Below are 23,112 nucleotides of genomic sequence, written 5' to 3' on the forward strand. Positions count from 1 at the left end.
GCTTATATGCGCCGCCTGGTCGTACTCCGATGAACAGCTGGGCAGTGTGCACCATCCACTTCTGTAGTATGAGCCTCTATATTTCCAGCATAGGCTATTGGTCAAAATTATGAAACCATGCCAACTGCTAGTCCTCATCTACGAATGGCTGGACTACCTCCTCATCAGTTTCCACATATGCTTTTGAATCTAATTCAATCATGCCAACTCCTCTAGTGATTCTCTCATCAAGGTTTCAAGGCCCTGGACACTTACACAAAAACCCTCTCCAACCTTAACTCCTTTAAAATGTGCTAATGACCTACCACATTACTCACAACCTCAACAAGCATTGGCAAAGTCAATGAACCCTAAGCAAGCTGAATATTTATTTTTTTAAATGTTGTTATTGCAAGTACATGCCACAAACATGAACAAAAATAGAGAAAACATGCTGCTGCACACATTTGGTGAATGTGCTGGTAATACATTTCTTAAAGATAAAAATCTGAACCATTACGTGTAATTTTCTAGAAGAGTTATGATGCATGCTGGCTGGCAGGTGCACTTTGAACACTTTTTAGTTTTAATGCACAACGCATGGTAAGTGATTCTTATTGGTGCAACGAAAAAAAGGTACTATTGGATTAGTGTAACCTGAAGACATAGTTTAAATTAAAAAAAGATGACAAAAATATATCAGAGCATGGAAAGACAAAACATTGATAAGGAATTTGCTCAGCATGACTAGTCTGAAGTGCTCTTTTTTTTAGGTGGATGCGCACATGTGATGAGGTTAAAATGCTGTTACGGTGCAATGAATCAGTGCAGTGATAGATGTGGGCCGACCCACTGCTCCATGCTGTGGTTGGCAAAATGTCAATGACTGTAGAAAAGAACAATGCATGAAGAGGTCTGACCTAAGCCTTTCTACACATTTATGCATATGTATTTTTATTTTTTTACATGATGCTGGCGAGGATTTTCTAGTCAGTTAAAATGTCTGTTTGAGGATGGCTTTATGAAAACTTCACACTGGCTCAGAAGCAAAAAACGCTGGCTTTACAAATCACCAAATATCAAGTACAAATTTAAAACAAGAAATAACTACGTTTACAGTTTCTCATTCTATAATAAAACCCCACTTAGGGGCGAGTGCCTGGCCATTACGACGGCTTGGTCAATGACGACAGCTCTCTAAAAATCATAAAAGTACCATATATTCTGCGGTGCCAGTGCAACCAATTGTGGGATATTACATAATAAAGGCCAGAGGCTTTTAAAATCTCAATCCCTTGGTGGCTTGTGCAACACCTGCAAAGTATCTTAAATTCCTCTTTCCTCATCGCCCCCCCTTGTCTAGTCTGGGGTCCACCTGGCCTAGCTGTAAATACCTCATAAATCACATTAAAGGGCCAATCTGGCACACATTAACCGCTTCCACCTCCAAAGAGGCTGGCAGCCTCAGCATGGCATGTGATTGGCTCTGCCCCAGACTTGCCTGCCTTTATACGTTTATCCATGTTGGTATTTCTGCCTCTATTTGGTATCTCAAAAAAACCAAAATCAACTTTCTTTTCAGAGGCGGTGTCTCCCGTTGATGGCGCTAAGGGTGAAGGAGGGATGTATTGGGCCGACCGGTTCCCTTCCAGCCCGGTGCTGTCCGGCTGGCATGTTAAATCTTTGTCTGACATGTTAACGAATTTCCCAGCACGCCTGGAAATACTCTCTCCTCAGCATCGAAAGGGGGGGGGGGGGGGCGGCGGTGGAGGGCCGCCCGGTCTGTGCTGAAGAGAAATCTTGTTCTAATTTGACTTGGTGTTAAAAAGTTAGCAGGGAGCCGGCCGGCTCTTTCTCTTTTATCTCCTGCACGTGCATTTTGAACCCACCGCATCCCCCACCACCACATACCACCATATTTGCAGTTAACAGGCGTGAAATGTACAATAATCTCAAGACAACACCCGGGGTTTGGATGCAGGCAGCTTGAGGGCTCTTGCACTCTGCTAGGATTTTGGTTGAGAAACGAGAAGTCTTGTGCTGCTGCTGTTTTTTCACCCAGATCCCTCTATTTTTATTTTTTGTTTTTTGTAGTTTTATATAGCGCGAACTCGCCCCTAAGGTATCGGAGCACTTCACGTGAGCACCAGTTACATTACACAAGGACACATTCATTTTTGGTAGGCACTGGGAGATTAAGTGATTTGCCCAGAATAACAGGATGTTGAGCCGATGACCAGACTGGTTCCCCAGCTCCAAAGTCGGCAGATCTGGGCGTTATGCCACATCTTCTCCTTAATGGAATAAATCTACCTCTCCATAAAAAAAAGAGTAATACCTCTCTGCCTGTTGTTCTCTAGGAGGTTAAAGGTAGACACTTGTGGAGAGCACTCTATAATAATCAGGATGAGGCGGAAGTACTTGAAGACCTTTATTATGTTGAAATGTAGCGTATCATCCCTTAGATTCAACGAGCGTTGGTTGCTGTGGCCGTCCCGTCCAACTGACCCAACTGTCAGCTGGCGAGGTGCTCGCGACCCGCCCCGAACTTCACAAGACATGACGTAATACAATGTCCACGTGGAGAGTACTCGCGCAAGGCAGATACCACACAGTCCACTCATTGGAGGGTGACTTTTTTCGCTCTGTGATGTAGGGATTTTTGGACCGGGCAGTCCCATTGTACGCTAGCCAGGTGTTTTTGCTCCTCTAGCTTTGATTGGACCAGAGATGGTCAAGAGTAGTCCCGAGCCTCTGTTAGAACAGAGGTATCAGAAGGACCTAAAGCCTCTTGGAGAAGGTGAAGCAGGGGTCGGCTTCAGGAGCATCAAGAGCGATTGGTGGCTGGTTGTCCAGCCTCCTCTTGCAGGGGAGAGCAGCCGAGGTTCGTTCGCACTTGTGGTTTGGTTTCCTCCAGTAGGCAAAGACTATGGTGGCTCCATGCATGGCGTGGTTCTTTCCTCCACGGAAGGTCTATAGTCCAGTGGCGCCAAATACTTTAAGGGGGTGCAGTTTCTGGTTCTTTCAATACCAAATGCACTGAACTGGGAATGCCTCTCGTAACGATCATGATCCGGGCAAAAATTAGTTTGAGTCATCATTAGCAGCTGAAATATGCTACAGCCAAAAAAACAGATAAAGCGAGAGCAACATGCCAGCATGTCTCCTTACAACTCTTTCAGAGCAAATGTAAGTGTTCTCCTGTGACTTTCAGTCTTGTTTAAGCTCCACAGTGTGCTGGGATCTCTTGACATCAGTGTAGATTCCGATTCTTTTTTATGAGATTTGACATGGTCGCCATCTGAGTGCAAGTAGCTCTGAGGTAGGGGTGGGGAGGGGGGGGGGTGGCATTAGAACCAGAGAGTAGAACAATCGACAGGTTCCTTCAGGGGCAACAGTGGCAAAACCATGGACAGGCCTGGTATTTCTCTCGAGGTTTTACAATGGCCTCAGATAAGTTCTTGAGAGAAGAATGTGTTGCATTAATCTGAGTACTTTAATGTTTTTGTTTGAAAAAACCATGTTGATGGGCAACATGTTCATGAAGTTGATGTTGTGATAGACGTCACCAGAGATTAAAAGCCATATAGGACCTTTTCACTTCATGTGGTGCAGGAGAACTGGCCTGCTTGCAAATGAAGCTTGTCCTATAGCTGTAGGTACTGGATGAGAATAGCTATGACAGTGTCAATACAGAAGCTTTTGCTCTTGTGGGAAAAAATGATCCAAACAATGTCAAGCGTGTAACAGAATTACTCGAGATACAGGCGTTCGTGTTCCTCAGGCTGGTTTTTAGGGTTCTAATTATGGATAATGCAAGCTATAATGAAATTCCATTTTTGTACCTACAAAAATGTATTTTCCCTTACTGGAAAAGTAGACATCTGTTTTTGACTGTTACTGGGGTTCGAGGGCCCCAAAAACCTCACTCGACAGACGACCACGAGGGAGAATTAAATAAATGTTCCTTTGTTGTTGTCTGTGCTCCCCTTTCCCACCGCTCTTACCTGCACGGGCCGCGGTTGGGCTCCGGCCTCCACTCCACTGACGCAGGACTACTCGCTACACTTGGAACTCTGCATCTGCCTGATGGGGGATCTCTTCGCCTTATGTGAAGGTGCAGCAGGTACCTAGAAGGCAGAGCTGAGTCGCTGAGTCTGGAGCGGGTGCCATGCGTATTTCACCTCACCCTCTCCGCAGCCATTTTTTTACATTTATTTGTACTCAATCTTGTAAAGCAGGATATTGGTTCAGCAAAACAAAAAGCAATGACCCTGACTGGCAGGGGTTTTTCTCCCCACTCTTGGTGGCCACTGCCAAGCTTTACCTACTTGGGCCCAACCCCTGGCATGGAAAGTCAGTGACTGTCGCCCATCCCTAGGTGGGACAGACACTGGGCCAAGGATATCCAGCAGCAGAGCCAGGTGGAGCTTTCTGTCAGAAACCCTGAGTTTCCTTGACTCACAATGATGTGGGGATCTGTGAGGTGGGCGTGGTGAGATCACCACCTGTCTCTGGTGTACTCCCATCCTGCCAAACACTAAAGGAGGCCTATAGCTTTTCTTAGGAAAAAAGAATTGAGCCATTTTGAATGCACCTATGTGTTAACCATGCCAACTTGTAACACGCAAATTCAAATGAAACGCCCTGTGCGTGAAGTGGTTTGAACTGACTGGGGATCTTAAAGGATGCCTTTAAACCTTGAATGTAAGCTACTTCCAGAGTATAGGCACTTACAGTTGCCAACATGGTGGTAAGTGTTAAGGGCAACATGGGAATGGGCAGCTGCATGTTGCCCTCGGCTCCTACTGGAGCTAGTGTTGAAACAGGCGCAGTAGTAGTAGAGGTGGAGGGGTCCGCAAGCTGTGTGTTGCGCTTTCATTTAAAGCTAGTTTGGAAATGTTAAAACTTGTGCTATGTATGCAAATGAGGTTTCCATGTATTTAACATTATAATGCAGTTTTAGAAAAAAATGTGTACCACTGCGTCAAAAAATGCAGTAATACCACGTGACTGCGAGGGAATGAATGCCTATTAGCATCACTGAAACGCTTGTGCCAATGTCCCACATTTAAATGAAGAAAGGAATGCAGACCGCTGTGTTTGTGTGTTATTGCCCACATCCTTCTGAATTTGGGTAGTATTTCAATTAACAGTTCTGGTAAATCCATTGGCGGGACCAATGGAGAGGATGTGGCCTAACGGCTAGAGCGGTCGACGTGGAAGCTGGGGAGCCGGTTCGAGTCTCGGCAGGGATGTTTAACACCCTGTGATTCGGGGCAAATCAATTAATCTTCCCGTTCCTAACAAAACGATTGTGTCCGTCTATCACGCAATTGGTGCGCCTGCAAAGCGCTCTGATACCTTTTTGGTCGAGTTCGCGCTATAGAAAACGTCCACACACAAGAAAATGGCGTTTCCTCAAAGGCCCGACATACTGCGAATGCTCGCCTCTGCGGTTAGACAGGCATTGGTACAAGAGTGCACCAGTAGTCTGGGGGAAGGTGTAATGTTGCCGGCTGCTTTCAATCGGCCCCAGGCTTCGAGCTCTCACCCAGGAGCACATCTGTACTCGCCAATCTTCGCTCCCTCTGCAGGTGATGCGCAGATGTGCATATTGCGCCACCCTGGCTAGAGCAATGTCTTCCAAATGGCGGGGCTCTCCTGCCAAATTCTTCACTGTGCAGACAGAAGGGATGTGATTTGTAGTCTATGCTCTACCAATTGATTCTTCTCTTGGCGCCTGTCTGTTGCCTGCTATTTCTCAGGGCTTCATTTGTAAAAGGATAAGTGCGGGGGCGCTCGTCTGGAGGCCACTGCAGCTTGCACCACACATTGCCCCTGCCAGCTACCAATGGCAGTACAAGCACAACTACTAACATCACACTCCCACAAGTGTGACGATTGAGACTATTCCAGGCGCTCAAAGCTATCGGAATGGCTTGGGAGGCCGGCATTAGTCATTGTAAATGTAAACTGAATTAATAAACGGCTGTTGTGCTCATACCTAAATCAGCCAGACAGCACCACCATGTGGCAGACCGTCATTAGCCCCGGTGCTGGCAACTAGGTACTGGTGCCCAGTACCAGACACCACCTGTTCAAATTAAGCACTGCTATTGCTCGGTATGCCTATTTGAATAGTCGTTTAGACTTGTTGTCGGCAGTAGGCGCAAAAACACCCTGGTGCAAATAAGAATAAAAGCCACTGCGAGAGGAGGGGTGTTCTCCGCTCAATTTACTCAGCAACGCTATTAAATGAGAGTCAATGTGTGCAAGCTTGTTTTGTACAGATTAATACATTTCTCCTTATTACTTTTTGACATCTCGTAAATGCCTGATCAAAGACCAGAATGAGGCGAAGTTTGCACTTAGCGCTAAATGTGTGTTAATGGTAAAACCAGAGCAAAGTGCATTTGCACCCGATGTGAAACCCACTCATTCGTCTAAATGAACTTTGGTATTGGCTTTGTCAATGTTTTTTTTAGCCATGTTGTACAGCCGCATGGCTGAAAGTTGGGGGTAAAAACGGTATGGGACAGCCAGTGCTGGCCAAATCATGGCTTGAGGCAACAAGGAGGACAGAAGAGGAAAACAAAAAGCATAGTACGTGGCATGTGGTGTCCAGGTCAAGGCACATTTTTTTTGTTATCACAGATTGGGTGGGTAACACGGACAACGAATGGAGACAAAAGAAGGAGCGTTGGAAAGGAATCTCTATGACACAGTCTGCATTATAGTTCACTTTTTATATGTTATGTCAGGTATGGCGAACACGGAAAACTGAGGGGGGGATGAATGAGTGGGATGGACAACATGGACAATAGAAGGAGCAGGGGAAAACGACGCTATCACAATATCCCCATAATAGTGCTTTTTTTTTGTATTGGGGCATTGGATCACGTCAACACAGCAATGGGATGGCGGGTGAGTTGCAGGGCAACACTGACAGTGGGAGCAATGGTGAAACCAAGGCAAACAAACATGGACAACGGGAGCAAGGTTGGGAACGAGGCAAGATAAACTAAAGGAGGGCAGGTGGTAGCGGAGCGACATAGACAATGGAAGGTAGGGTAGGAGCACGTCTACACAGACAACCTGACTGAGGGAGGGTGGAAGCAGGCAACACAGACAACAGAAGAAACAAAGGTGGGTGGCAGAAACTCTACACAAAATCGGGAGGAACATAGAGGGGTGAGAAATACGTGAGGGAACCATCTGAAAAGACACACTTTGATAGGGTGCTTAAATCAAAGAAAACAAGCATTGGCATAGCCAATAGGTCTCGTCTTCGGGATCTTATAAGTGTTTAGCCATGCAACAGTTGTATAACTAAATACTTATAAGGTCCCAAAAGCGAGACCTATTGGCTATGCAAAGCGGCCACGCGGCTGCGCGGCCGCGAAAGTGAAAGTAATCGCGGTAAAGCGCGGCGCGCGCGCCCGCGCACATGCACTGTGGCTCTAGGCTGGCCTGGTAGCACTTTTTGGAGCCCTCTCAATAAGTCTCGCCAGACCTGCGCATGCGCTGGGTCAGGCGAGACCTAAAAAACAGTGCCCACAAAATGAGCAGTGGAAGAGCCCATGTAAAGCATTCATGCTCCAGGGAAGGGACAAACACACAAAGAGGAAGAAAGCCTACAGCAGCTGACTAATAAGAAATGGATAAATGATAGTGACAATGAAGCGTACCAGTGGTAAGCAATGGGCATACTTTAAGCCCACTGATAGAAAACAAAAGGTCTCTAAGTGCCATCATATGCGATGTCTAGGTGAGACCTAAATAGGGATTGGTGCTATTGCAGTGGACAGGTAAAAGGGTCTCTCTGTCCGCGGAAGCCGAACAGAATGTGCTTTGTTTGACCTTCCAGAGCCATAATTTCTAATGATGTGTGGAGTTTTTCCGCAAACCATCTGATTTTGGGGCGGGGGAAGACCCGGAAGCAGATTGGGGTATAAAGCCCTATGGGCTTCTGGCTTCAGCCTAACATTTGTCAAATCGGGGACCACTTTACTGAAACACTATTGCCATTTTCTTCCACATTAGAGCTGAGGTGTAAGGGCAAATGCTCATAGTCGCCTTTGTCACAGAGTTAGCATTGTTCCAGTTGTGTTTTCAATACATTTTGGGAACTTTACAACTCAGATTGACATGTGAAGGACTTGCATGACTTGCATTAAAAATGCTCTTGTTTCCATGAAGTGAAGTAAAATTGCTTTTGGGCAAAGGGAGCTGCATGTTAGCTGCATGTCATCCCCCAACCAGCAGTGCACCCGGAGGCACGTTTTTGCAGAGTGGTGGAGAAAGGGGGCGTGGCCTGTGACCACTTCTCAGCATTCCCATTGTGTGGAGCTTACTGGAGGCAACAGATAGGCTAGTTGGGCCCTAAGGACCCCTAGCAGCAAAGAGGTCTTCCTCCAGCCAACATCACACCAGGAAGCACTTTTGCAGAGTGTTGGACAAAGGGGGCATGGCCTTCTATCAGAACTCAGCAATGTTGCTTTGTGGGACTAACTGGAGATAATAGGAGGGATAGTTGGCCCCCAAGGACATACATGGGGGCTAACTACCCCACCTGTTACCTCCAGTAAGTCCCACACAGTGGAATTGCTAAGAGGTCTTCGGAGGCCACGGCCCCTTTGTCCTACACTCTGAAAACGCTCCTCCTGGCACACTACTGGTTGGGGGATGAAGTCGGCTTTACTCAAGAGGGTGCCAAGAAGCTTTCTTGGTACCCCCTGTAAGTCCTACGCAACAGAATTCCTGAGAGCTGGTCGGATGCCCAGAACCCTTTCTTCATCACTCTGCAAACGTGACTGCTAGTTAAAAAACCTTAGAAATTCACTGAAAAAAACACAGGTTTCAGGGACGTTATAGTTAGAAATTAGCTTTTAAAAAACCTTAGAAATTCACTGAAAAAAACCACAGTTTCAGGGAAGTTATAGTTAGAAAGTAGCATTTAAAAAACCTTAAATGTTCAGGGACAAAAACACAGGTTACAGGAACTTCATAGCTAGGCTGACATTTCACTTGTACAAAACCATGGAAATTCAGACGTTATAGGTAGCTGAGCTAATTATAACTCGCGCCCCCGCAATGCACTGCAGATGACGTCACATATTACATCACTCGTGACATGGTCAGTGACATCACTGATGACGTCAGTGATGACATTTCAAATGACATAACCAATGACATGTGTGGGGGGTCAGGATACCTCTATTCTAACCCCTTATATCCTATTTCTACTTCATTCCCCCTCCTCCAATTCACTAAATGTAAGCCACAACTTTTCTCTCAGGTTGAGGTCAGCCAATCATAGCATTGTTGTTGGTACATGGATTTGTGAATCTTTCGCGTGGATCCGCAGTGTGTCCATGTCTCTAGATATTAAAGAAAAAATATTTATGTATAACTTACAAACTATTGAACTGATTTACACCATATTACAAGAAGCACTCTTTCTGGACAAAGATCTAGCTTTCTGCCAAATTTGGTGTAATTCTGTTCAGAGGCTCGGGCTGTAGTAGTGCCTAAAATCCCTATGGGAAATTGCATGGGAAAACACGTTTTGCCCGCCCCCACCCCCCTTTTTCTCAGCCTCCGCTTGATAAATCCCCCAGAAACTTTCCAGACAGCAGCTGAAGTGCCTGGCAAACTAGTTTTGAAAATTTGTGAAGATTCGTCAAATGGCGACAAAGTTATTAGCGAAAAAATAATTGCTTTTCCCATGGAAAGTAGGTCCTAACTGTAACTACCTACGGGCTACCACCAGTAGGTAATATATATAAATATATAGAGATGTTCTTATGTCTGCCTATCTGGGGCTTGATAAATATAGTGCAGGTTATAGTTTCTGTGTCTCCCTAAGTTGAGCCTATGATGCAACTGGTGTAGGACTTACTGCGTGTGTATTTGTGTGTGTGTGTGTGTGTACTTCTGCTAAGCATAAAATAGGAATGGTGCAGTGTTTCTGAGTTCCTCAGGCTTGGTACACATGGTGTTGTTGCTCCCAGTACCTGTGCAGATGTACTAAGCAGACCATGCAAAAAAATACAGTCATGCTGTATTGACATGATAGAAAGAGTGCAGATTGTATAATTGTTGAGCACATGATTCAGACAGTTCATGGGTGCAACTGCAATCTGTTTGTGGTTTTTGCTGAAATATGCATGATAAACAACTTGTGCATGATTATTCAGTTCCTGTCATTTGAGGTTCCAGTTGTGGACCTGGATGAACTCAGTTTTTACTTACAATCTCTCAGTCTTCCTGCTTTGGTGGAACATTGTGCAGTTTTTAGCCCAAGTTGGCACTTTTTGTCTCCTACAGCCTCCCACTTGTCACCTGGTTATGGAGACCATCCTCTCCAAGTGTCACCTTTGGTTTATTAAAATGGAAGACCTTGCCTGTGGCTGGCAGTGGTTGAAATGACTAGGCTGCTGATTGTCCTAGGAAAGCCAAATTCATCGAATTTACTCCAGTCTTTGACTGTTGATGGCTAATTAGAACAACCTTAGACTAAGTTGGGCTCTGTGGCAATATGCATCTCAATTCTGATTTTCCAAGTAGAAAATTCACATTGAAAATATAGTTTCAGGATTTTAACACGCACAGCTAACTCTGTGTATCTCTGCATAGAGAATTTAATATTGTGTAAGTTGTTTTGTATTGTGTAGTGTAGTACTGTATGGTAACAATCCGTTGCCCTATCTGGTATAACGTATTGCTGGGTGGAATGGTGTGGTTGGGAGTGATATGTTGTGAAGCTGGATAGTCTAGTACGATGTGGGGAAGGTTGGCATACGTTGTGGTAAGGTGTGATGTGGTGAAACGTGGTTTCTGAAGCGATGTTCTATGAGCACACTAGGTGTGAAGTGAGGTTCTGTGGTGTAAACCACAGTGTGGTGCAACATGGTAGAGCATGATTTGGGGTATAGTTTGTGTGGTGGGGTATGTTTTTTGCATGTACATGATGAGTGTTTTTATGTTTGGGATGGATATTTTATGATATTGGGTGATGGGATGTATTTGATGTTGGGCCCATGATTTAGTTAATGTGTTTTGCACAGACAATTCACGTTCAGAACGACAAGCCTACCCACCCTCAAGATTTCACCTGAGCATTACCAAGCTCTACGGACCACATATGTTGGCGGTAGCCTCTCCAGTCTGGCAAGTGATACCCCTTGCTGTGTACTTGTGAGTCTCAGTATTCTGCTGTTTAATGAGGCTTGCCTGACATGTTATTGGTTCTGTCCTTCCACCTCTTTGAGTTTGTGTCTTCATGATACGTAGATGTGTGATACATGAGTATTTTGTGAAACAGAGTGATGTTTCCCACACTAGATGTTGTTTGGTGTGGTATGATGTTGTGTATTTTGATATTATGTGGTGCGGTAAATGTGATATGGCATAAGCATTATGTGGTATGGTCGGTGTGTTGTATTCAATGTTTTGGTTTTATGGCATACCATGTTTTCTTATGTAGTTTGAGATATAATGCTGGGGTGCACCCCAAACCTTCAAGGGGACCCCCATTGACCGACGAGTGTTGTCAGATATGGGAAATTCAGGGCCACTCATCACATTCTGCAAAGTAGGGCATCATTATGCGTTACGTCTCTGCATGTAGTGTGGTGGTGCTGTGAATTTGGATTTTGTGCTCTGTGTGTAATGTGGTAGTATGTGATCTGGTTTAATATCTTGGTATGGTAAAGTTTTTTTTTTTGTATTTGCTCATGCTATGGCTATGTTGTGATGCAACGTGGCCAGGTGTTTGGTGTGGTATTGTAGATTATTCCTCCATCCATCTTTTTGCCTAGAATCCCCTTCCCTCTCTTCCTGGAAGAGAACAGTAATGGCCACCACCGCTTACAATCACCCAGGAGCAGATGGTGACCACACACCACTCTTGGGGGCGGCAACAGGCTGTGAAGGCGACACCTCCAGGTCCCTTCATATCCTCTGTACTGCCTGTGATGTTGTAGAACTGGAAACCCAAGGAAAATAAGCCGTTCAAATCCAATTAAAGCTCCCAGACTTCAAAGCTCTGAAGTGAGCAGAGAGCCAGGGGCTTGTTAATTTGAACTGCAAACATGGAAACAGAGAGGCCTGTAAGCTCACAGGTGCTACTGTTAATACAACAGTCAACCGGAGGTTTGTTGTTAATACACAAGTGAGCCGGAGGTTTCTTGTCACTTTCCGTAGTGAGCCTCATCTGCGGTGTTGTGTCTATTTTTGTTGGCCTCGCCATACTATTCTGTCTAATTCAAAAGGCCTTATCAGGGAAGCTCCCTCTAGAAGCCGCATGTAGAGTAGCGCATCCAGATTTGGAGGCCCCATGTGTACTGTGCCCAGTTCTGGTAGTGTGGCCTGGATGAATGCGTCCACTCTGAATGCTTCCTCTGTACTATTCAGAAGGCCTGGTCTTGAGCATTGTCAACTTCCTGAGGTTTTATTGGGTGTAATTTGTTCAGCGAGGAAATCCTCATCTGTTGTATGGTCTAGACCTGGAAGACAAATTTGGCGCATGCTTTCCAGCGTACCAGACCTCAATAGTAGATTTGTGCTCTCCTTGTAGGTGTATGAAGTTGCACATATATTTTCAACCTCCTCAAAGGTCTTTGGAAGACTTTGCAGCTTAGCTAGATTGGAGATTTATTTTGCTTTGCCAGTTCACGTAAAACATGCAACTTTTGCAACAATTGTTGTCATGTACATACTCATGATCAGGGAACAAGTCCTTAAAAAAAAAAGTGGGGTGACTAATCAAGTTAGGCAGCATGCAAGTGACTTCACAGCGCTTGACATCACGGAGTATGACATCACACTTGACATCACAGGAAGTGTCATCACAAGAAGTGACATCAGTTCTTAACACCTCAAACATATGTATAGGATGAGTACATTTGAGTAAATTACAAGTTTAAACAAATGAGATTTTGTGTTGGGTTGTGCTTAAAAAAGTGATGCCACCCAAACGCAAAATCTGGGCCTTCATTTTTACTTTTTTTTTAAACTCTACCACAAAGAAATTGCTAACAAAGAGAAATGTCGCAGTAAATCTGTTCTGCTTAATTGGTTTCAGAGTGTCCATTTAAAAATATCTAATGGGGTTAAGGCACCTGCTGCAGAGATTTGTGTGCCCAGTAAATCTCAGGGAATAATATTAATGGTAAAATAATTCTGGAGGTTAACACATTTGAGGGAGGGATCTGTGTTTTCTTTAGCCTCAGTTTTTAATCAAAGTAGCATTCAGGGTTAACTTGTCTCCTGCAAATGTGACATGCAAATGACTGATTTGTATTTTATGTAGCTGGGTAAGTGGGTTACTGCTTTTAACAAAGATATTCTTTTGTCACTTGCAATTCATTAATTGCAACCCTTTTTATAAAGCACAGTGAGCTATTAAGGACATGTGACTCCTACACCTTGAAACCCTCACTGTCTTATGTAACACATCCTGGACGTTGATTTACATTTACACTTCTATGGATTATTGTCAATGTATACCTGGGTTGTAAAGCGCTCTGACATGCTGCCTTGGGATGATTAGCTATATAAAAGAAATAAAACAAAATAGTCGTGTGCCTTTGTTTCCCCTCGAATGCATTGCTTCTTGGTGTGAGGCTCCATATAGCTCCCATTCAGGATACTCGAACAAAAGAAGGCTTGATGGCCCCTTAACTTCAGCCTTTGTTTTGTGCCCTATATTATAAAGAAACAATGGTCCTGGACCAATTATTCAAGAAAGAGTTAGATTAACAGAATTAACAACTTATTTGAGCTTACATTAATCGGCTCCCAAACGTCTGTAAATCGTGAAAATAAATGTGCAGAAAAAACCACTAAGTATTATTACAATATATTTATTTAGTCATTTAAAGGAACAATCATTAGAGGGTCAAGAAGGTAGGAAAATGTTCTAGGGAACATGTAAGAAGGAGTGCTCAAGTGTATATATAGGAGTCAAGAGAGCTCAAAGTGTGTAGAAAAGTAAAGGGCATATATTTACAGTACTGTACAAAATTGATAATCAATAAACAGTTAGATGCAACCTGGCCACATGCAAGTTATTCATTTGAATTTGTAACGAGAGTTTCCTTAAGCCTGTAAACAGGGGAAATTGGGCCAGGTGCGGTAGGGGGTAGCCTCAACGTTTCGATCCGGCTTATCTGCTAAAGAGGTACTTTAATTTCTCAGCTATGCGGATCTTCCTCAGGACAAGGGGACGAGTGAAGTGACCCTCATCACTCTTGCAATGCTCAATTGGAGTCCAAAACCTAGTTACACCAATGCCCGTAACGTGGCAAGGGCCAGCTACGGACAATTCCCGCTATTCAGTAGATCTAGACCATGGCGGTGGTGCCCAAACCATCCATGGAACGTAATATTCAGATCCGTATTTGTGGCAAAAGGTTGCCTGAATGAATCAGGCAATTCAGGGCACAGATTAATTTTAACAACTGGAGACGATCTGATCTGATCGTGATGGAGTAAGGACGTCGATCAGATCGTCTCCAGTTGTAAAAATCACGCTGTGCCCTGGATTGCCTGATTCATTCAGCTAACCTTTTGCAACAAATACGGATCTGAATATTACGTTCCATGGATGGTTTGGGCACCACCCTGGAAGAGTCCAGCATTGGTCTGGGGAAGGTCACTCCTTGAGTGCATGGCCACTACATGAGACTGAAGAATGGCAAACGCAGGAGTAAATGTATAGGAAATTTTATAAAATAGTCACCTTGAAGGAGTGCTGAAGTTAAAGAAAACAAATGAGTATGAAAAACAGGCCGGCGTTAGAAACTAGGATGTATCATATGGAATAAAGAAGGCTGAAGCTGGAGAATATGAAGGGTGATCATATTTAAACCTAGGCAGTAAATTGGGCATTCTTGATGGCCTTGGTGGTCATTATCTGCCTAAGACCTACCTTCTAAGATGTTAGTGACTGAGTTACTGTTTTTGTATAGCTGCCTCTCACACATGTCTGAGGTAGGGACCAGCACATTCAAATCCTCCAAAGGAGGAGAGCCATGGATGGGCGTTTATTGCACTGGGCCATCTCCATAACTAGATAAACATCAACCGGGTGTGCAGAGAAGAGAAGCTCAGGATCTATGCTATGCGTGGGCAACTGATTGGCTACAACTTTGAGGTAGACTTCATCTAAAGGAGGTGGCTAAAGGTAGAACGACAGGTTGGGGAGACCCTCCTTGGCAAGCATTGCCTTGTCTATTGTTCATATTGATGAGCAGTGCTCACTACTCATAAGGCCAATATGTTTCTGATTCTGACTTCAGCAACATATTCTTATCATTAGTGTTGCCTCTTTTTATCAGTGAATGTCTCTAGTTTCAGCCTTGGCTTCATTCTGGTCTTCTTCAGCTGTTCTATGTGTTGAACACATTTGTGGCTGAGAGGAATATGGCTAACGAATAAATTGGCCAAGCGTACATCCTACATTAACGCTAGCACTCCTAAGGGAGAGCCAATTTGTAAGAATATCACAAAAAAATCACTGAAATAAAAAACCTGAACATGATATGTAACATTTACCTGAAATGTGTGCTATTGTGTTGAGAGTCCAAATAACCAGTTGTCATGTTACACAAAATTTCAAATTAATCTTAGAATGTTAAATTAAAAATGAAGTAAAAAGATGGCCACCTTGTGTGCATGCACAGAGGCCATGTTTAAATGATTTTTCTTTTGCTTCAAGAAAAAATCTTTCAAGATGGCCACTGTCTTTGCATGTGCGCGCATGTTGGCTCTCTTGTATTGACTGTACTGAACCCTTAGAAAATCAATCGATCAACCACTGTGAATGTGTATGCTTTAGCAGGGGTTATCTTTGAAGGTTTTTTTTTCAGTTTAATAAAATTAATTTCAAGATGGCCGCCTTGCCATGTACAGAGATTACAAAGTGGGGAGAAAAAAAGCATTGGCAAAGCCAAAAGGTTTCAAGCTATAATGCTTGTATCTTCTGTTTGGACCTGAGCTCTCTTAACCACCATACCTGAAGTCCTTGATTTTGCAATATAATGCCCTACACATATGCAGAGGGTTCTGGTATTGGCTAACTGCCAGTCTTGTAATGGCCTTGCTCAATAATCTATTTTTTCCACTTGCTTTGATTACCATAGTACATTTCATGTTTGAGAGGCTAGGGTGGGATCAATTGTTATACCATGTGCTATACTGAGACAATGAATGTTTTTTCACTATAATGTTCCTAATTTGCATTGTATTCAATGAATCCGGTTTAGGTTTTTTTTTGTGTGGGCTTTAAAAACGAGCATTCCAAAAGCTTACAGCTCTAGCCTTTTGGAACTATTGGCTTTGCCAATGCAGTATGCTAAAGCAAATTGCTTTTTAGTCAATGCTGCATAGTGTCCGCAAAATAAAAAAGAAGTAAAAAGATATCATGATCTTACCACTGTTGCTGGTTGCGTCATTGTGTAGGCGCATGTATGCATCACAAAACGTCAGGGATAGAGCTGGAAAACATGTGCTCTCATGGGGAACTTAACCAAAAATGAAAAAAGTAGTTCCCTAAATATGAGCAGTGGAAGGATACAAGTCAGCCAATCAAAAGAATGGTAAAGTGAGGATGCTTCAGTGGAGGGACAAACCCAAGAAGAGAAAGACAAAGCATTGAATAGGAAGCAAATAAATGAATGACAATAAAGCCAACCAACGGTAAGCAGGGCGGACTGTAAGCCCGATGTAGGTTCACAACACGTCTTTGACAACCAGACAGCTTGTGCTGTCTGGTAGGGAAGACTGGTAGACAAGACCTAAAAGGACCAAGTCAGACTGTGGCCCATGCACCCTCTATAGTTACAAAAGGCGTTGTCTCAAAGAAAGGAGAGGAATTGCTTAAAACCGTCACCCTTCCAATGTTGCGGTTATCTGTGTGCGTGAATCTGTATGAAGGCACTTTGTTCATCTACGATTGGTATTTTATGTGGTCTTTGTAGCCTGTGTTATATGTGCCTCCTGAAAGAAACCATGATAATCCTTAAGCGGAAGGGAATTAAACAAAGATGCTTGGTGATTAGAGACCAAGCGAGTCAGCATAGTATCAACAATGTGTGAGTTGCGAGTCCTGTGCAGGTCCTCGCGTAGGAGGATGGTGCAATGTCAAACGATGGCATGATGTATGTGGTTGTCTGTGGTTCATTGCATCAAAAATGAAATTTTTCTTTGCTTTATCCACTTGTAGCTTGCAACTGTAACTTGCACGCCCGGCGGTGCCGCTTCAACATGGAGCTCTACAAGCTGTCCGGTAGGAAGAGTGGCGGAGTGTGCCTGAACTGCCGGCACAACACAGCAGGCCGTCACTGCCATTACTGCAAAGAGGGTTTCTACAGGGACATGAGCAAGACCATCACGGACCGCAAAGCCTGCAAAGGTACGAAAACATTCAACATTGGGTGCTTAGTCTTGAATAAAACCTCTGCGGTAAGGAGGGGCCAACATACTTTTTTCATTTGGTTATTATTATACCCCCTGTTTTAATAGCCATTTATCTAGTGGGGCTTGCCTTTTGTATTATCTGCTGGCACTCTTTGTGTTTTCTTGACAATGCACCATATGTATCCAGCACACTTCTTTGGGTTGTGGGGGGACACATACCTGATTGGCTGTGAATGTGCACAACAACAGTTGTCAGGGTAAGGCCTGGTCGTGGTTGGGTGTCCAAGTGAGAGTGCTCTCTTGTTAGAGTTGCATGTGCTCATTCGCTGCCTGGCTTCTATGAGCACAGGTTTGCATAGGTGGGAGGTTAGTACTTGAGACAAAGTCTTTCAGCCACTACTCTTTCTACTGGGATATCTCCAGAGATGTCTTTCAGCCACTGCTCATTCTACTGGGATGTCTCCTGAGACAGGGGCGAAACACGGGCCCCCGCAGCCCCCGCGGTGCGGGGGGGCCCCAAGCTGCAGGGGGTCCCCCACAGCACAATACTCTGGCCCAAGAGCTCGGATTAGATACGGAGTGGGGGCCCCTCCGTGTACGTGGCAAGGGGGCCTCCTCAACTTTCGTTACGCCACTGTCCTGAGACAGGGGAATAGGGAACTTTTGAAGAACGGAGTTCCCGTGAAGGAATATGACCCTCTACATGAGCTTAAAAATGACAGAGAAATAAAATTAGAGCTGTAGCATATGGGATTATCAAGAATTGGAGCAGGGAGCACTGACCGCCATAATCCAAAATATTTGCAAAATTTCAGTGCAAATCTAGACTCTATGGAAGAAACAAACAGTGGATGGCGTATCTGACAATCCAGAACGCCTATATTGGGGTTTGGCATACCGTTAATCCCGATACCAGGCTGAATGTCTAATGACTAGCAGAGATAGTTGTGAAGTATGAAAATCCAAGTAACTAGCCAAAGATAGTTCAGCCAACGACAATTGCTTTACAACAGGTTAAAGGCTCAGCTTCATCAAGGAACCATTGGTTAATAGAGTTCATGAATATGGAAATAATTCATAGCATAAATCGCAATAACAGCAATCACTGATATGGCTGGCATTATTTTAGCCTTTAGTAACAACCTACTGGTTAGGAGTCCATAGCGTATCAGGATTTTGAGCAAATGCAAGACCTGAATAAGAGGCCCCTGTAATGGTAATCGGTAATATCTGACAGTACCTTAGTACCTTGGTAATGTTAATTGACTTATTCTAAATTTAGGGTGTTTATGATAGCCTTGACATGCTGCTCAAGTGGAATGCATCCAAGTACACCATCTCAGCCCAGCAGGTAGTAAATGATGTATTTATATATGTATACACATTTAGGTACAAATATATCCTCTACGCATGGTGTTCCAAAGAGTAAAACGTGAGATGTGAGTGGTGACCAAGTTACAGTAAATAAACTTCTTTCAACAAAACAGGAAGAAGTCTCTTCCAATCATACAAAGAATTACATACAATAATGGGTCCCCACTGTAGGAACATGGGGTCAAGGGAGCTCCTGACATTCCGGCACATGCTCGCAACATTGTCTTGGGCGCGGACGCTGGAACTTCAGGGCAACCTTTGACTCCTTGTTCCTGTGGTGGAGATCTTTGGTCCCTTGCTTGCGTATTGGTTGAAGTGAAGTGACATCTTTCCCCTATTTCCACTGTGATAGTGGCATACACTCCACTGGTATGTAGGGTACATCCTAACATGTCCAGATGAAGATCCTGTCTAAATGTTTCTTTGGTGTTGAAATGTTCTTGTTTGGCTTGAACTGTTAACCAAATGTTGTTGAACAAGGATAAATATACGAGCTGATCACATTATCATGTGTGATTCTTTCTATGACTGGAAGTCAAGTCTTCCGGTATTGTTTAAGTCAGTATATTTTCTGCCACTAGGTCATCACTTTGGAGCATCATTAATCGAGGATATTTTTATTCTTTCATATGTATATAAATATAAATCATTTACTACTTGCTGAACAAATATTGTGCATTTTGACTGCTTTCCACTTGAGTAGCATGTCAAGGCTCTGAAAGCTGTCCTAAATTTAATTAAAACATATCCACAGGAACACTTGTTTATTTTACTGATCGTCAAAGTAATAGCAGAAGATAAAAATTGAAGTGATGCCTCATATACTTATAATATTTTGAAATTCAGAGGTTCAGATATCAGTCAGGCTAGAAGTCCGTTCGTGTGGATCTGTCAACAGTGATACCAGGCCATGTGCTATTCAAGTATTTTGCTGTGGTGGGCATGAAGTACGCTGTCTGGAGATTTTTGTCCTGATAAATGCTCGTTCCCCTGCAATCAGTGCACATTTAATGGATGAGCGGCAGAATGTTGTGATCACATTCATCGCAAGAGCATGACTCCGTTTAGGAACCACAATGGCATTCAGATATGCTGCTGCCGGTTCGCCTATCATGCTTGTGAGGCAGAATCCTTTTTTGGTTATTTGTATTCTATCATAGGTTTGTAGCTCCTCTTTGAGGCTCTATTTGCTTGCTGAGCTGGAGCCCCTCCCTACTCCTATCAACATCTTCTTATCTTAACCAATGATCTTTCTCCCGCTCTTCTATGCATCACTGCAACTTCTACCATTGGTCAGTGGGAAATTGAAAAACCTGACCCGTTGCCTCCAACTTGGAAACTCTTCGATGTTAGTAATGTTGCTTAAGAAATCTGAATTGTTGCAAGCCACTTTTGAGATCGTGGGGATAGAAAGTTGGAAGTCTAATCTTAGCCAGGATTAAGAGACAAGGAAGGAGTCCAGTGGGAGCAGAACGAATACATTTAAAAGAGGACAACCAATAAGTGATGGATGAATCGAGAGGGGTATTTGGGAAAAGGGAAAGAAAGCAGTCAATGAGCGATCAAAGGAGGCAGTTGGTTAACTGGAGGGAGTGAATCATGGAAATCTTTTAAAAGAAGCATGAAGAATAACAACGGATAGGAGACAAAAGCAGAAAGGAGTCAAGGAAGCATGGAGGTAACTGGGTTGGAGGGACGCATAGAGACAAGTAAGTTGGTCAGGCGAGGTGATTGTGGTAATAGAGGATATAAAGGAGTCAAGAGTGCCTTAATGGTATTTAAGGGGAGAGAGGTTCACATACAAAGGAGACGAGGCAGCGCAACAGAGTGAAATGGAGAGGGGAACACACAAACTAATACAGGATGAAGCAAGAGCAATATATGGGAAGAGTGAAGAGAAAAAAAGAAGGAGTCAACCGAGGTACAGAAGGAAATATATTCATTATTTAAGAGTGGCAATAGGGGCGATAAAGAATAGGAAAATGACAGAAAGATGTAGTCACAGGAAGTTCTGGGTAAATGGGGTGGCGATGAGCATAGACAGGAGACACAGGGGTAACTGGGGTGTTAAGTAGGGAGACGTAGGGAAAAATCTCAAACAGCCTATTAAGAGAAAGGGGGGTACCTCCTGGGAGGAGAGGAACATAATTTTCAAGAGGGAGCACCCAAAGGAACTACTTGCAAACAGCCATTAAATGGGAGTCGTTTGAGGGGTGACTAACGAGTGGAAGGGGTGCACAGAAAGAAGTCCAAGACAAAAAAGAGGGATGATTTGCATGTAGCAGAGGAACATACGTAAATGGAGGAGCAAAAGTAGATGGAAGAGTCAAGGATAGCACAAGACTGGTATCTGGGGCAGGGAAAGGTGAGTAGAAGGGGGGGGAGCTTAGAAGGGGTAAGTGGTGTAGCGGAGGGCATAGAAAGAAGTCTAAAGGAACATTTAAAGGACTCGATGGCAAAAAGAGCAGAAACATGAGAGCAAAGGAGCATAGAAAGGAGTCCTTGTGGAGCAAAAGTGATATTCGGAGGGAGCATGTAGATTCGATAGGATGAAGGGGAACGCTGTATGAAGCCCATTTTGGCATGCATGAAATGGAGGCTTGCAGTAAAGTAGTTGGGTGAGGAGTGAACGAGAAAAGAGAAGAGGGATCGCACCTGCCTGGATGGAAGAGGAATGAACGAGAAAAGAGAAAAGGGGCTGCCCCTGCGTGCCTGTGTCAGTCTATTTTTGCAGAAGGAACTTGGACATTGCGCTCTGGGGTTAGCCTAAGAGGTGAATTCTATATCACTAATTGGTAAGAGAATGAAATTTTGCTTTAAATTTTCTGGATAATCTCTGCACTGAGTTTTACCATAAAACTAGGGTTTTTTAGACAGAAAGAGGCAACCCCATCATGGGGGGGGGGGGGGGGGGGATCGAGGCAATAATGGGCAAAATGACAAGTACTGGAACAAATATGACCTGGTGGGAAATGGAAGGATTGGGGATTGTGTGCAACAGTGAAGATGGACACAAAGTAATTCTGCGGCAAAAATCCATGGCACGTGCTATTAACCAGATGCAATTTCACAGCGGCTTTGAATGATTTAGCAAAAATGTACACGTATGAAAACGAAGCTTCCAAAACGTCCAGAATTCTTGGGCGATGGCGCGGACGAGGAAAGGGACCTTGCAGGGGGTGCTCGTCACACGTGGGGCTGATGCAACGAGGGCCCGCGCTTTCTGACGCTCTGAGGGTTCCGGGATCCAGGCCGGGCGCCCCAGGGCCGTTCAAAGAGTGTGAATCGCTTGAAGATAGCGTGCAACAGGAAAGTAATTTACGACGTCCATAAAGGAGCTTGGAGTGTTTTCCAAGATGTTACGTCCTCGACCTTGACCCGCTCTCCCCCCCCCCCCCACACACCACTCGCCTACACATGAAAATTAAATTAAAAAAAAAAGCCAGACAAAAAAGGTTCTCCTTGTCCCCCTGTGGCCAAGCAAACTACCCCGGGCTGTCCAATAAAACTTCAAAAGGAAGTCAGCCGCCCACGGGCCTTACCTGCAAGCTTTGATTTCTTCAGGCAGCCCAGGCCAGGACGCTGGCTTTCTGACACTGAGGTGATGGGGGGAGCAGCTGTATCCGCCATGTCTCCTTCTGATTGGTGGGTGCAGAGGGTTGGAGTGGGATCCGGGGTCTACAGAGATTGTGGTCTCAGAGTCCCAACATCATGCCCAACATTTCTAGCTTCTTTTGAGAAACTGTCATACTGTTCAAAGAACGATGGGTTTTTGGAATATGCGAGTGGTGAGTCCTGCTTTCCCGCTCTGTCCCTCAGGGGACGCCGAAAGGATAGTTCTCGGAAATTCAATTCTCCATGACTTCCCCATGGCCAAGGATATTCCCCAAAGCTGAGGTCGACCTAACTAGATGCGGTCACGCCTGCGACACGTCAGTGTTGGCTGGCCCCTTCCTGAACCGCCTGCTCACTGGGCCAAGATGCAGCCGAAGCTTTTGCGGTTCCTTCTCTTACAAGGCGCAGCTGCTTAGGTTAGCTTTTGGCTAGGCGGCATTTTTGTGTCCCTTTACACGCGCACATACTGCTAACCCGTCACGGTCGAAGAAGCAGCGGATATGACTTATCCACAGAGCACTTCACTAAGTACATTCACCTGCTCTGCATGCTTGCAATGTGGGTCCAACACTCCACACGTCCGGCGAGACGGATGTGGTTACTGACATTTTCTCAGTGTGAGCAACATGCGTTTGTTCACAATAATCCCTGGGTCTACACTCAAACGACCATTTGCACCAGTAGCGGTAGAGCAGCCTATTAGGTTCATGTGCTGCC

General features: G+C 44.4%; 1 protein-coding gene across 1 annotated transcript in view; it reads left to right on the forward strand.

Annotated features, from left to right (window-relative positions):
* The window catches only part of LOC146789811 (netrin-3), a 181,671-nt gene that overhangs the window by 110,248 nt on the left and 48,311 nt on the right, over positions 1–23,112 (forward strand). Inside the window, exon 3 of the mRNA XM_085632167.1 lies at positions 17,213–17,401. Coding sequence (XP_085488293.1) covers positions 17,213–17,401 — 189 coding nt within the window. The remainder of the gene's footprint in view (positions 1–17,212; positions 17,402–23,112) is intronic.

This window comes from Triturus cristatus, chromosome 10, assembly GCF_964204655.1.
Source record: "Triturus cristatus chromosome 10, aTriCri1.1, whole genome shotgun sequence".
In the NCBI taxonomy this organism is placed as follows: Eukaryota; Metazoa; Chordata; class Amphibia; order Caudata; family Salamandridae; genus Triturus; species Triturus cristatus.